This window comes from Staurois parvus, unplaced genomic scaffold (assembly GCF_062004578.1).
Source record: "Staurois parvus isolate SC_StPar_1 unplaced genomic scaffold, SC_StPar_1.0 ptg000006l, whole genome shotgun sequence".
Lineage (NCBI taxonomy): Eukaryota > Metazoa > Chordata > Amphibia > Anura > Ranidae > Staurois > Staurois parvus.
Window position 1 is genome coordinate 9154682 of NW_028317802.1, and position 15298 is coordinate 9169979.

Genomic DNA, 15298 nt, shown 5'->3' on the forward strand with positions numbered 1-15298 from the left:
GCAGCGCTTTACATATATATTGTACATTCACATCAGTCCCTAACCCTCAAGGGGTGTACAATCTAAGGTCCCTAACTTACATTCATACATACATGGGCCAATTTAGACAGGATCCAATTAACCTACCAGCATGTCTTTGAAATGTGGGAGGAAACCGGAGTACCCGGAGGAAACCCACGCAGACACAGGGAGAACATGCAAACTCCAGGCAGGTGGTGCCGTGGTTTGGATTCGAACCAACGATCCTAGTACTGCCAGGTGGAAGTGCTAACCATTTAGCCACTGTGCTGGATATTTGTAAAATTAAGATTTGTGACACTATTTTGTGCATTTCTGAAGACGTGAAAGTTACTGTGGACTGATATTCACATTTTGGACTACTATGTGTGACACTTTATATTTTATCGTACATTGTATGTTTACTTTTTATATGGAAAATGTTTAGCAATTTTTTGTTGTATTCGTTTTATTTTATTGCATATTGGAGTTATTTTGTACTATTTACACTTTATATTGGCACTTTGGGTTAGAGTTCTGTAGTTTCTTTACTTATGTTATATGTCTTTGAAGAAAGTGAGTGTTGTGAGTTTTGAAGAAACACAACGATGGTTCATTTTGATTTAATTTAATTTGAGTAGCACAGCACTATTTATTATTCATGTTGTTAGGTATTGTTTCTATGCACCTTTACTAAATTCAGATAAGAACATGTCAGAGTTCTAATACCACTTTCTGGGAAAACTATGCTACCTGCCAGTAGCTCAAGATCATGTACATAGGTTAACTGTCTAAGGAAAATCTAAACACCAGAGAGAGAATGAACATATTATAGAGGAACTTGGGATCCAAATCAGAAATTTACATTAAATAAGAGAAACTATGAAACAAGAAAACATGAATTTTACCTTAAGTATGTTGGGTAAAAAAGGAAAGATCTATTAATAAATATAATGTATCTTTATATATCAAACAGGATGTATTTAATGATGTATCCTAAGAATGGATTTCAGATAAGGAAATGAGTAGGAAACATGTTATAGATTTAAAAATATAACTCACCTTGCTGGGATCGTTCAGACAGTTAGTATCAGTGCTGCTATCATTGTCTTTAACTAGTTCACACAACTGGGGAAAATCCAGAGCCTGCAGAAAAGCTGAATCCCGCTGTTGTGGGGCTGGGGGAACACTAGTTTGGTAACATTGTCCTTGTCCCCCTGGAGGAACCATCCTGACCTCCATGTATTTTAAGGTTCCATCTGTGTTCAGGAAAAGAGCTGGCTGATACTGATCCATGTATGATTTTGATTCAGATCCACTAAGATAACAGCATCTGCTGCTATAACCATAACTTTCCTTCCTCAGACATTTCACCAGTAATATAATGAAAGTCACAAGAGAAACTAAACTGATAGCCACAAGAGAAACAATTAAATATAAAGTCATATCTGATGGGGGTTTGGAATTTCTCAGGAAATCTCCAGGTTTGGGTTTTTCTACTACAACATCATCTGCTATACTGACAAGTACTGAGACAGTTGTTGATAATGGGGGATCCCCATGATCACTGATATAAATGATAAATTGCTGCTCTGTATTTTCTATCTCCTGAAATCTTTGTACAGTCCTGACCTCTCCAGTATGTTTAGACACTTGGAACAGTGGAGAGCTGCCAGGTTCAAAAAGGCTAAAGGCCAACCAGGCATTGTGACCAGAATCCAGATCCACTGCAGTCAGTTTTGTCACCAGATATCCAGCATTTGTAGATTTCGGGATCCTCTCTTGGACAATGAGATCCTCAGAGTGTTCTGGATACAGCAGGGTGGGGGAATTGTCATTTGTATCCAATATGAATATAAAGACAGGGACAGTAGAAAATAACTTTGGAGATCCAGAATCTTCTACTTTTACTGTGGTTTGTAAGGTCTGAATGTGCTCATAGTCAAAGGAACGCTGAGCATATAAATCACCAGTATTAGAATTTATATAAACAAAAGAAGATACAGAGGATCCATCTATCTGGGTCTCTACTATAGAGTAAACCAGATCAGAGTTGACCCCCTCATCTGCATCAGTAGCAGACACTGTACATAGATGAGTCCCAGGGTCACTGTTTTCCTTTATGAAAGCATTATAAACAGACTGTAAAAGTATTGGTGCATTATCATTCACATCAGAAACTCTGAGAATAACAGTCATCTTACTAGAAAGAGCTGGAGACCCCAGATCAGAAGCTGTCAGCTCTATCGTGTATTGGGATATTTGTTCTCTATCCAAAATCCCATCAGTGACCAGTGAATACCGTTTTTTAATAGTTCTAATTCTAAATGGAATATTGGGGGACAATTCCAACCTAATCTCTCCATTTTTCCCAGAATCCTTGTCTACCACATTAATAAATCCTACAGCAGTTCCCAGAGGAGCATTTTCTGGAATCTCGTTTGCCACTGAAGCAAAAGAAATCTCAGGATAATTGTCATTTACATCTTCTATTTCTATATGAACCACACAGTCACCTTCCAGTTTAGGAATGCCTTTGTCTATTGCTTTGATGGAAATTTCATAAAGATTAGCATCTTCAAAATCTACAGATCCTTTAATATAAATCTGTCCATTGTTTTCATTTAAAGAAAATTTTTCTCTAGCAGATTCTGATGTGTGTTCATCAGTATAATACAGGATTTCACCATTTGCTCCCTCATCAAGATCTGAAGCATTTAAAGTTAATATAACTGTATGTAAAGGGAGGTTTTCTTTAAGACTTATCTTATAGATTGGCTGATCAAAGACTGGTGGATTATCATTAATATCTAACACTGTTATAATGATATGACAGGATCCTGATCTAGCTGGTTCTCCTCCATCAATGGCAGTGAGAATAAGATTGAGTTCTTGTTTCTCCTCCCTATCTAACACCTTCTCTAATATCAGCTGAGGGATGAGAGTGCCGTCTACACGATTCTTTACAGACAATGAGAAATAAGGATTTGTGTTTAATGTATACTGACTAATACCATTCACACCAACATCTAAATCCTTTGCAATCTCTAAGGCAAACCTAGCACCAGGATTTGTCCAGTACTCTGTAACTTCTATAATTCGGTTTTTAGATACAAATGTAGGAGAATTATCATTAACATCCTGAATTTCTATGTCTACACTAAAAACCTCTAAAGGATTTTCAGCAACCACCTCTAAATTCAGCACACAGCTTACACTGGATCCACAAAGGATCTCTCTATCAATCCTGTCATTCACAGTCAAGCCTCCATTTTCTTTATTTACAGTCAAATATTTTTGGTATTTCTCAGATGATAAATGTAATCTGCGCTGAGAAATCTCTGCACGTTTTATGCCCAGATCCTGAGCTACATTTCCTACCCATGTCCCTGGATCAGACTCCTCCACAATAGAATAACGAAGCTGCCCAGAGACCCAGCCCCAGCTACAAAGGAGAAGGGAGAAAGCTACTTGCCATTTCCAACACAGACAGCAATCTCTGATGTCCATATCTTACAATGTTTCCTTAATATTTGCTGTATCATAGATCCTTTATAATCCACAATGCTGGCTGCTTATAAATTCATATGTGTTTTATAGCAAAAATAATCCATCTGTAGCAAAAACATCCACAGGATCCCTAACGAAGCAGTCCTTTGTGTGTGAGAGAAGAGATGGGAGGGTGAATCACTGAGCCAGGGGGAGGAGAGTGCAGGGCTAGTTTGAGCAGATATATTTCTGCAGCTAAATCAAATGATGAGGTGACAAGTCTGCCCTCTTGTGGCCTTTAGATATAACTGCAACCTTACATTATACACACAGGAGTTATGTTTTAAAAGAAAATAGAATGATTTTGTTTTTCCAAAAAGCATATTTGTGTTTCTTTTGTTATTTTCCAACACATATTTCTACTGAACAATAATTGCCTTTTTGCCTGGTCAGTAAGGTTAGCCACCAAAATATTGTGCTGGTATGCAGATTTATATTAAATCCTGTGATTAAGAGCCTGAAATGCTTATTGTGTTCCACCATTGGCTCATCACAAGAATGGGTTATTATTAGAGCAGAAAAGGTGTAAATGAGTGGGTTGAAATTTCATATTAGAGAATATGTAGAATTATATTGATGTATTTGATATTTCATGTCACTGAAGATGTAAAAAGGTTGGCTGACTATAACTAGACACTTACATTTATAAAATTGTCAAGGGAAAGTATCTGCAATACATTTTCAACTAGAAAAATGAAAAAGCAATGAAAACAAACTTCATAATAAATATTAGAGCGGTTTAAGCTAAAATAAATTCAATCGTTGCCAGACATAGATATACAGGCATAACCAGATGCAATAATAGTTTTTAATATATATATCTATCTAAAAACAATGTTTTCCTAAAATTAGGGGAAAATATGAATAGATTAATTAAATTGTTAAGCAATTAAGTCTCTCTCTCTCTCTCTCTCATGTTGTTTAAGTTTAGCACAACTCATTCATGATGGCAGGTCTGGGTTGAGTCCTGAAAAGTGTGTGTATAATAAGTTGTGTAATATATAGTACTGTGGGCTCTGGACAAGCAAAGTCATAGTTTAACTGATTGTGATGTCATTAACTCTACATTTGGGACTTCACTTTTCCTCATATGGATCAGAAGCATTCAAGCAGATTATTTTTCGAATGAAAAATCTCATGTGCATTTCTTACTGTGGAGCTCATTAAAACAAAATCTATGATTAGGCTTCAATTGTATGCTCTCCTAAACCATATTAATTGTGCTTTTACCAAAATCACACATCTTTGATTGTACGTAGTCCTCTATATGAAATATAAAAAATAAATATATGTTCTTATAAGGGTAACTCAATATGAAATTCTTAGTTTATTTATTTATTACAGGCATTTATATATTGCCAAAAAAATATGCAGCATTTTACATACTGTACATTCACATAGACCCTACCCTCAAATAGCCTGCAATCTAAGTTTAATTAGGTATAAAACACAAAAAACTAGACATTTAGGAAGGCACTGATATTTGAGCTAACTTGCCTTTTCCAAAAATGTTGCAAAATGGGACTATAAGGCATTTGCAGATTCTGACTGTTGTAACCACAAAAATAAAGAGTAGAGTCCCACAAATTCCAATAATACATGAGAAGAGGGATGAAGCAGTTTAATTCCCATCAAGTTTGGTAGACCAAGGAAGGACTGCAGACACGACATCAGCCATTGTTTTCAAAGTATCTATTAACCTCTTCACGTCGGCAGAACGCAAATGTGCAGCCTCCCGGCATCTGGGCCTAGACGCTGAGTGCACTTTCGCATTCTATTAAAAAAGACATATATGCTGAGAGCGCGCGCCCTGCACTCCCAGCACACATGTCCAGTACTCACGGAAAGGTCCCGATCTCCTCTTTCGATCTGAACCTTTCCCGATCATGTGAATACCGCGATGGCATGTCACGGCGGTCACATAACCCTAAACCCCGCCTCCCGGCTTCTGAAATCCTTAAAGGGCCGGGAGGCGCTGGCATGAAGGGGTTAAACAGCCAGAATAATTTGAAATCTCCTAATAAGCTTTACATTTTTTACAAAATAGAAGTGTTTCTTTATCATTTACAGTTCACTGCATTTTACAAATCTAGCTTTTTTAATAAGACCACAATTTTTTTCTAAAATAATTATAACTGTTCATTTACCGAGGGTATACTGTATGTTTAATAAACACGGTTGAAATACTTAAAATCATTGCTAGACCACAATTCCAACAACATATACAGAATGTTCCATTTGCCAAAGAAAACCTAAATACATAAACAATAGTTAGAAACCACTATTATAAAAATATCCACTTTTCAGGGCTTCCACAAGAGTTAAAATACAAATAAAAAACAGAAAAAAACAACTACTTTACCAAAATAGTAATATTTGTGGAACAATTTTAAAGGCACAAAACACAAATTAAAAACATAGGTAATGCCTGTAAAAAACAAACTCCTTCCAAATCAATCCTTCTAACAAAAAAGATGCAAAATACATCCTGAAGCATAGACATGTAAACTAACTAATAGAAATAATGGTGGTGCTTTCACAGGATACAAAAGTTCCTTGTATACTTTTAAAGAATGTTGATGATCTTGGGGTAATTAGAGATAGCTGTAGAACATTAAATCATAAATATATATATGTACCCAGCTGTTTGGCTAAGAATGACAGTGAGATAAACACTCACTGCAGCTGCTCTCTGTGCTGTGTTGAACAGGAAGATGTACAGCAATTCACTGTGAGAACTGTAGTCCTGAAGAAAGACAGTACTGTGTAATCAAGAGCTTTTAAACTACATTCTAAAGAGAGGAGATTGCCAGTAGGATGGGAAAGAGCTACATTTTCCCAGACTGTACAGGACACAACTTCATCTTGCAGTGAGAGGGACTGGAAACTGCACATCTTTGTCCAGGGTGCACCACCATTATTGTGTTTTGGCGGCCTGAGCCAGATCTGGAGTGCTGGGTTCAGAGGTGCTGACAACCAGAGACAGCCAGAGTCACCTGGGTGCACAGCAGAGAGTGGACTAATTGCTGTGTGTGATGAGATGGTGATCTGTGACATTGCTGCTACTGCTGAGATTCTGCTGTGAGGATTTACTATCTACTGCTAGAGAGACTTAGCTCTTTAGGAACTGACCATAGAGCCATCTAGTAGCCTTATAGCTGCCTGCAGACTTGACTTGGATTATTCTCATGCGCACCAATGGTACAACTGGCCCCAATTCTAGCAGAATGAAGAGTTAGGACTAACGACTGCCCCTTTCAGTTGCTACACAGAGGCCTTTGCCAATCGCTTAATTTAAGAGGTACTTCTAAGAGGACATTGCGACATACCTTAGCCATTCTTTTAGAGTGCACTCTAACCAATTACAGTATTCCTATTTACACGGCAATTGATGTTTATGCTCACTGTTTGCAGTGACTATCATTCAACTAGGTGTGTCAGAGGGGTTGAGGGTGTTCTTGGAGTCAAGGATTAGAACAGAGAACCCAAACTACCAAGTGGCTCCTTTGAGGGTAGTGCTACATGTATAAGGTCATCCATTAAATTCATGGAAACACTGCAATTTAAACTTTCAGATGAAGGAAAGGAAAGGCTCATAAACAAATTCATGAATTGCTGAAAAAGTAGGCCAATCCTCAGAAGATACTTTATTACATGTGTAAAGGCAAAAGTCCATTTATTATAAAGGAATGTAGGAAGCATCCGTACAGGATCAGTAGGAGAGGAGACAAAGCAACTGACTGGCTTCATTGGTATCCCAACATCCTCACAGACTGCCCCAGGCATTGGATGGACTTTTGACTTTACACATAGAATGAAGTCTGTTCAATCTGAAGACCTATGAGAGTTGACTTTTATGTTTTCTATGCTCATCTGTTTAATGGGCTCCTACAAATATGGGTGATGAGCAAACCATTCATTTGTGATCTCGGTGGTCCCTGTACAGACCTATGTGTGGACTTTCTTTTCCTACTACAGATTACAGGTTAAATCTACCTAGCGACTTTTTAATACTTGTGTGTCAAGGGTTCCTGGAAAATATTTACGTAGGGGTTGATTTACTATCAAACCTTAATTGAACAAGCTGAAATTAGAAGCTGAATGGCTACCATGCACAGCTGCACCAGATTTTGCACTCTCCAATTTTAGGAAATCAACCCCATAGTATTCACAGTTTGGCTATATCACCCTAACATGTTGGATCCAATTTATGTTAACAGCCATTATGCCTGGATCGTGTCAGCAAAGAATCTATTGAATAGTCCTCTGAGGATTGATCTGAGTATTTAATGTTACACAGCTATCTCCATTCACTCCAAGACCAAAGATCTTTTGTATCCTGAGAGAGGACCACCACTATTTCTTTTTTATTTATACATCCTCTTTTCATTTCTTATGATATGTATGTGCGACACACTTATTATTTGTTTATATGTCTATGCTGCAGGATGCACAGTATGTCTGCATCTTTTTATTATAATGATGAATTAGGCTTTGATTTTAACAGGTATACTATGTTTTTAATTTTTGCTTCGTGTCTTTAAACTATTCTATGAATAAGCAAAAGATGTTTGCCAACTACTTCATGACAAAGGGTAAAAAAGCCCAGACCTAATTTTGCACCTTTGACATGTTTTAGTAAAACTGTACATATGATCGCAACTACTTTGTCGAACCAGGTGAACTATACTTTGTTTTTTTAAGACAATAGTAAAACGATTATTTTTTTCATTGAGCTGTACATTTCATGTTATAACCATACCTTACCACCAAAATCAAGCCAAAATAAATTCTCTTGCTAGTGATTATTGCACATATCTGTATGTTGTTTGTTGTATTTACCCGTAATAGGGCCCAGAAACAATAGTGTACATTTAGGTTTTTTTATTCCTACCTAAAACACACTGACAATAGCTGACATTGATACCATTGATACCCCTACCTTGACCCTAACACTAACCATGACACTGACTTAAATCAAACCTTGATCTAACTATTTTTCTTTATTTCTTTTTATTATTTTTTTTTTTTTTTTCACACACCCTGGCAAGGAGCAAAAGATGCAATGGGATTGATTTTACAAAAAATTAAAAATAAATAGCATTTTCCTTATAAATGATTGGATGATGAAAGCCAGCAGAGCTTCTGCTCATTGAATAAGCCCTGGAGAAACTGCTCTTGCAGAGTGCAACAGCACTTTCCAAAGCGTACAGTCTATTTGCCTTTAGTAAATCAACCCCATGTGCCTTTCTCTCCATTCAGAGGAGAGAAAAAACAGGGAAGGGCTCTACAGTTACTGATCAGTAGGAAGCCCGGATTTCAAGATGACAGTTTTCTCTCTGTGCTGGGAGCTTGCTGGACAGTGCTCTTTCCAGCACAAACACAAGAACACACATATGCATTGCCCAGGTTTAAAGCCCACCTCCTGGATCCCGCATAGGTGTGTTGATGTGTAAGGAAGAGGTTAAGCAGTTTGTTGCATATAGATTTTTTTTTTGTTTTTTTCTTTATATTGGAACTCCTTTGGTATCCCTATAAAATGGATATTTTTAGAGATGAGCGAATTATTCAAAAATTCGATTCGGCTGATTCGCCGAATTTGAGGAAGAAATTCGATTCGATGCGAATTTATCCGCTACGAATTTAACTTATAAAAAGGGTTTCTAGGCTTCAGAGAGCCTTTAAATTAGTGCAGAACACTGTACCTTTAATTTAAATGCCCTTGGAGATGAGGAAGGAGAAGGAGAAGGAGAAGGATGAGAAGAAGGAGAAGGAGAAGGATGAGAAGAAGGAGAAGGATGAGAAGAAGGAGAAGGATGAGAAGAAGGATGAGAAGAAGGAGAAGGATGAGAAGAAGGATGAGAAGAAGGAGAAGGATGAGAAGAAGAAGGATGAGAAGAAGAAGAAGGATGAGAAGAAGGAGAAGGATGAGAAGAAGAAGAAGGATGAGAAGAAGAAGAAGGATGAGAAGAAGAAGGATGAGAAGAAGGAGAAGGATGAGAAGAAGAAGAAGGATGAGAAGAAGAAGAAGGATGAGAAGAAGGAGAAGGATGAGAAGAAGAAGAAGGATGAGAAGAAGGAGAAGGATGAGAAGAAGAAGAAGGATGAGAAGAAGAAGAAGGATGAGAAGAAGGAGAATTCCAAGCCGGCAAAAAGTGTATCTGCAGAGCTCCGCTATTTCTTAGCGGAGCTCTGCAGATACACTTAGCGGAGCTCTGCAGATACACTTTTTGCCGGCTTGGAATTCTTCTTATTTTCATCCTACTTCTTCTTCTTCTTCTTCTTCATCCTCATCCTCTTCTTCTGAGGATGAGGAAGAAGAAGAAGAAGAAGAAGTAGGATGAAAATAAGAAGAATTCCAAACCGGCAAAAAGTGTATCTGCAGAGCTCCGCTAAGTGTATCTGCAGAGCTCCTCTATTTCTGACAGTTCTCTGACATTCACATTTACAGCGGTTGAAACATTGTATCTATTTGTTTCCATAAATGGAAACAAATAGATACAATGTTTCAACCACTGAGCTCTGCAGATACACTTAGCGGAGCTCTGCAGATACACTTAGCGGAGCTCTGCAGATACACTTTTTGCCGGCTTGGAATTCTTCTTATTTTCATCCTACTTCTTCTTCTTCATCCTCATCCTCAGAAGAAGAAGAAGAGGATGAGGATGAAGAGGAAGAAGAAGAAGTAGGATGAAAATAAGAAGAATTCCAAACCGGCAAAAAGTGTATCTGCAGAGCTCCTCTAAGTGTATCTGCAGAATAGAGGAGCTCTGCAGATACACTTTTTGCCGGCTTGGAATTCTTCTTATTTTCATCCTACTTCTTCTTCTTCTTCATCCTCATCCTCAGAAGAAGAAGAAGAGGATGAGGATGAAGAAGAAGAAGAAGAAGAAGAAGTAGGATGAAAAGAAGAATGAAAAGAAGAAGAAGAATGAAAAGAAGAAGAAGAAGAATGAAAAGAAAAATGAGAAGAATGAAAAGATTCTTCTTCTTCTTCTTTTCTTTCTTCTTTTCATTCTTCTTCTTCTTCTTTTCATTCTTCTTTTCATTCTTCTCATTCCTCTTCTCATTCTTCTCATTCTTCTTCTCATTCTTCTTTTCATTCTTATTCTTCTTTTCATTCTTCTTTTCATTCTTCTCATTCTTCTTTTCATTCTTCTTCTCATTCTTCTTTTCATTCTTCTTCTTTTCATTCTTCTTTTCATTCATTCTTCTTCTTCTTTTCATTCTTCTTCTTCTTCTTTTCATTCATTCTTCTTCTTCTTTTCATTCTTCTTCTTCTTTTCATTCTTCTTCTCATTCTTCTTTTCATTCTTCTTCTTTTCATTCTTCTTTTCATTCATTCTTCTTCTTCTTTTCATTCATTCTTCTTCTTCTTTTCATTCTTCTTCTTTTCATTCTTCTTCTTTTCATTCTTCTTTTCATTCATTCTTCTTCTTCTTTTCATTCTTCTTCTTCTTCTTTTCATTCTTCTTTTCATTCTTCTCATTCTTCTTTTCATTCTTCTATTCATTCTTCTCATTCTTCTTCTCATTCTTCTTTTCATTCTTCTTCTCATTCTTCTTTTCATTCTTCTTCTTTTCATTCTTCTTTTCATTCTTCTCATTCTTCTTTTCATTCTTCTTCTCATTCTTCTTCTCATTCTTCTTTTCATTCTTCTTCTTTTCATTCTTCTTTTCATTCATTCTTCTTCTTCTTTTCATTCTTCTTCTTCTTCTTTTCATTCTTCTTTTCATTCATTCTTCTTCTTCTTTTCATTCTTCTTCTTCTTTTCATTCTTCTTTTCATTCTTCTTCTCATTCTTCTTTTCATTCTTCTTCTTTTCATTCTTCTTTTCATTCATTCTTCTTCTTCTTTTCATTCATTCTTCTTCTTCTTTTCATTCTTCTTCTTCTTCTCATTCTTCTTCTTCTTTTCATTCTTCTTCTTTTCATTCTTCTTTTCATTCATTCTTCCTCTTCTTTTCATTCTTCTTCTGCTTCTTTTCATTCTTCTCATTCTTCTTCTCATTCTTCTTCTCATTCTTCTTCTTCTTTTCATTCTTCTTTTCATTCTTCTCATTCTTCTTTTCATTCTTCTTCTCATTCTTCTTCTCATTCTTCTTTTCATGAAGAAGAAAAGAAGAATGAGAAGAATGAAAAGAAGAATGACAAGAAGAAGAAGAAGAATGAAAAGAATGAGAAGAAGAATGAAAAGAAGAATGAAAAGAAGAATGAGAAGAATGAAAAGAAGAATGAGAAGAATGAAAAGAAGAATGAAAAGAAGAAGAAGAAGAATAAAAAGAAGAAGAATGAAAAGAAGAATGAAAAGAAGAAGAAGAATGAAAAGAAGAAGAAGAAGAATGAAAAGAAGAAGAATGAAAAGAAGAATGAAAAGAAGAAGAATGAAAAGAAGAAGAAGAATGAAAAGAAGAATGAAAAGAAGAATGAGAAGAATGAAAAGATTCTTCTTCTTTTCATTCTTCTTTTCATTCTTCTTCTTCTTTTCATTCTTCTTCTTCTTCTTTTCATTCTTCTTTTCATTCTTCTCATTCTTCTTCTCATTCTTCTTTTCATTCTTCTTCTCATTCTTCTTTTCATTCTTCTTCTTCTTTTCATTCTTCTTTTCATTCTTCTCATTCTTCTTTTCATTCTTCTTTTCATTCTTCTTCTCATTCTTCTTTTCATTCTTCTTCTTTTCATTCTTCTTTTCATGAAGAAGAAAAGAAGAATGAGAAGAATGAAAAGAAGAATAATGAAAAGAAGAATGAGAAGAAGAATGAAAAGAAGAATGAAAAGAAGAATGAGAAGAATGAAAAGAAGAATGAGAAGAATGAAAAGAAGAAGAAGAAGAATGAAAAGAAGAAGAAGAATGAAAAGAAGAATGAAAAGAAGAAGAAGAAGAATGAAAAGAAGAAGAATGAAAAGAAGAATGAAAAGAAGAAGAAGAAGAATGAAAAGAAGAATGAAAAGAAGAAGAATGAAAAGAAGAAGAAGAATGAAAAGAAGAATGAGAAGAATGAAAAGATTCTTCTTCTTTTCATTCTTCTTTTCATTCTTCTTCTTCTTCTTCTTTTCATTCTTCTTTTCATTCTTCTCATTCTTCTCATTCTTCTTTTCATTCTTCTTCTCATTCTTCTTTTCATTCTTCTTCTTCTTTTCATTCTTCTTTTCATTCTTCTTTTCATTCTTCTTCTCATTCTTCTTTTCATTCTTCTTCTTCTTTTCATTCTTCTTCTCATTCTTCTTTTCATGAAGAAGAAAAGAAGAATGAGAAGAATGAAAAGAAGAATGAAAAGAAGAAGAATGAAAAGAAGAATGAGAAGAAGAATGAAAAGAAGAATGAAAAGAAGAATGAGAAGAATGAAAAGAAGAATGAGAAGAATGAAAAGAAGAATGAAAAGAAGAAGAAGAATGAAAAGAAGAATGAAAAGAGAAGAAGAAGAATGAAAAAAAGAAGAATGAAAAGAAGAATGAAAAGAAGAGAATGAAAAGAAGAAGAAGAAGAAGAATGAAAAGAAGAATGAAAAGAAGAAAAATAAAAAGAAGAAGAAGAAGAATGAAAAGAAGAATGAGAAGAATATAAAGATTCTTCTTCTTCTTTTCATTCTTCTTTTCATTCTTCTTCTTCTTTTCATTCTTCTTTTCATTCTTCTCATTCTTCTTCTCATTCTTCTTTTCATTCTTCTTTTCATTCTTCTTCTCATTCTTCTTCTCATTCTTCTTCTTCTTTTCATTCTTCTTTACATTCTTCTCATTCTTCTTCTCATTCTTCTTTTCATTCTTCTTCTTCTTTTCATTCTTCTTTTCATTCTTCTTCTCATTCTTCTTTTCATGAAGAAGAAAAGAAGAATGGGAAGAATGAAAAGAAGAATGAAAAGAAGAAGAATGAAAAGAAGAATGAGAAGAAGAATGAAAAGAAGAATGAAAAGAAGAATGAGAAGAATGAAAAGAAGAATGAAAAGAAGAAGAAGAATGAAAAGAAGAATGAAAAGAAGAAGAAGAAGAATGAAAAGAAGAAGAAGAAAAATGAAAAGAAGAATGAAAAGAAGAAGAAGAATGAAAAGAAGAAGAAGAATGAAAAGAAGAATGAGAAGAATGAAAAGAAGAAGAAGAAGAATGAAAAGAAGAATGAAAAGAAGAAGAAGAATGAAAAGAAGAATGAAAAGAAGAAGAATGAAAAGAAGAAGAATGAAAAGAAGAATGAAAAGAAGAAGAAGAATGAAAAGAAGAAGAAGAAGAATGAAAAGAAGAATGAAAAGAAGAACTAGAAGAATGAAAAGATTCTTCTTCTTCTTCTTCTTTTCATTCTTCTTCTTCTTTTCATTCTTCTTCTTCTTCTTTTCATTCTTCTTTTCATTCTTCTCATTCTTCTTTTCATTCTTCTCATTCTTCTTCTCATTCTTCTTTTCATTCTTCTTCTCATTCTTCTTTTCATTCTTCTTTTCATTCTTCTTTTCATTCTTCTCATTCTTCTTTTCATTCTTCTTTTCATTCTTCTTCTCATTCTTCTTTTCATGAAGAAGAAAAGAAGAATGAGAAGAATGAAAAGAAGAATGAAAAGAAGAAGAAGAATGAAAAGAAGAATTAGAAGAGGAATGAAAAGAAGAATGAAAAGAAGAATGAAAAGAAGAAGTATTCCAGTACAGCAAAAAGTGTATCTGCAGAGAGCTCCGCTATTTCTGACAGTTCTCTGACAGTTCCTTCACATGTACAGCGGTTGAAACATTGTATCTATTTATTTCCAAATAAAAACATCTGTATCCTAAATGGAAACAAATAGATACAATGTTTCAACCGCTGTACATGTGAAGGAACTGTCAGAGAACTGTCAGAAATAGCGGAGCTCTCTGCAGGGACACTTTTGATCGGGAAAAATCCGATTCGCGCACCCGAATTATGCAAATATTCGGATTCGACGCAAATCGAATTTTTCCTGAAATTCGAAACGAATTCCACTTCGCCTGGTTCGATTCGCTCATCTCTAGATATTTTCTAGAGCTTTTGGGCTCCACATGTAGTTTTGGGAAAAAAAAAAAATTTTTTCCAAAACTACAGAACACCCTTAAAGTTGATCTACACTCTATCTGAACATCACAAAACAAAACACTATTTAATTAGTTTTTAATATTCAAAGCAAACGCCGAGCCAACCATGTCTCCATGCTTTATTTTTCTGAGAAATCACTTTGAAAAACACTCCCTAGCATTTTGAGTAAAAATTAATTACATAGCATTTAGCTCCTGGAATCAAACTGCCCTAAGCTCAGGACATGCAGGCAGGAGGGTGTGCCTAGCTGAGAAAGCCCCTTTTCCCCTCCAGAAGACTCCTGGGATGTATGACATAATTTGCCTAGCAAAGAAACCAGGAAGTAACTGAAGAAATGGATAAAAAAAGTTTAAAACAAGTAAATATAATATACTTTTACTAATGCTATCAGCATATGGATTCAAAATAGTCAATGTTGACTGAGAGAGTGAAGTTCTGCTTTAAATGCATATTAAAAGGGTACCTAATTTATGCACCACAGTAAAAGTGGACCTTAACAGAACACAAAAATAAAAACAGCCAAATATGTAATATACGGTGCATACAATTAAAGTGGTTGTAAAGGATCAAGGTTTTTTAACTTCATGCATTCTATGCATGAAGGTAAAAAACCTTCTGTCTGCAGCGGCCCCCCAGCACCCCTCCGATCCAGCGATGTTCACAATAGCCTCAGTTGTATGGGGACACTCCCTCATCATTGGCTGAGATGATCAATCACAGCCAGT

The 15298-nt window shown here is 35.3% G+C and overlaps 1 protein-coding gene across 26 annotated transcripts in view; it reads right to left on the bottom strand.

Moving 5' to 3' along the window:
* LOC149474319 (protocadherin gamma-C5-like) overlaps positions 1-15298 on the bottom strand; it is a 561663-nt gene that overhangs the window by 244471 nt on the left and 301894 nt on the right. The window contains exon 1 of one of the 26 annotated variants that reach the window (XM_089654539.1): positions 1060-3599. The exons of the other annotated variants lie outside the window; for them this stretch is intronic. Coding sequence (XP_089510665.1) covers positions 1060-3507 — 2448 coding nt within the window. The 5' untranslated portion in view covers positions 3508-3599. Of the gene's footprint in view, positions 1-1059; positions 3600-15298 lie in introns of those variants that run through there. 26 annotated transcript variants of the gene reach the window in all.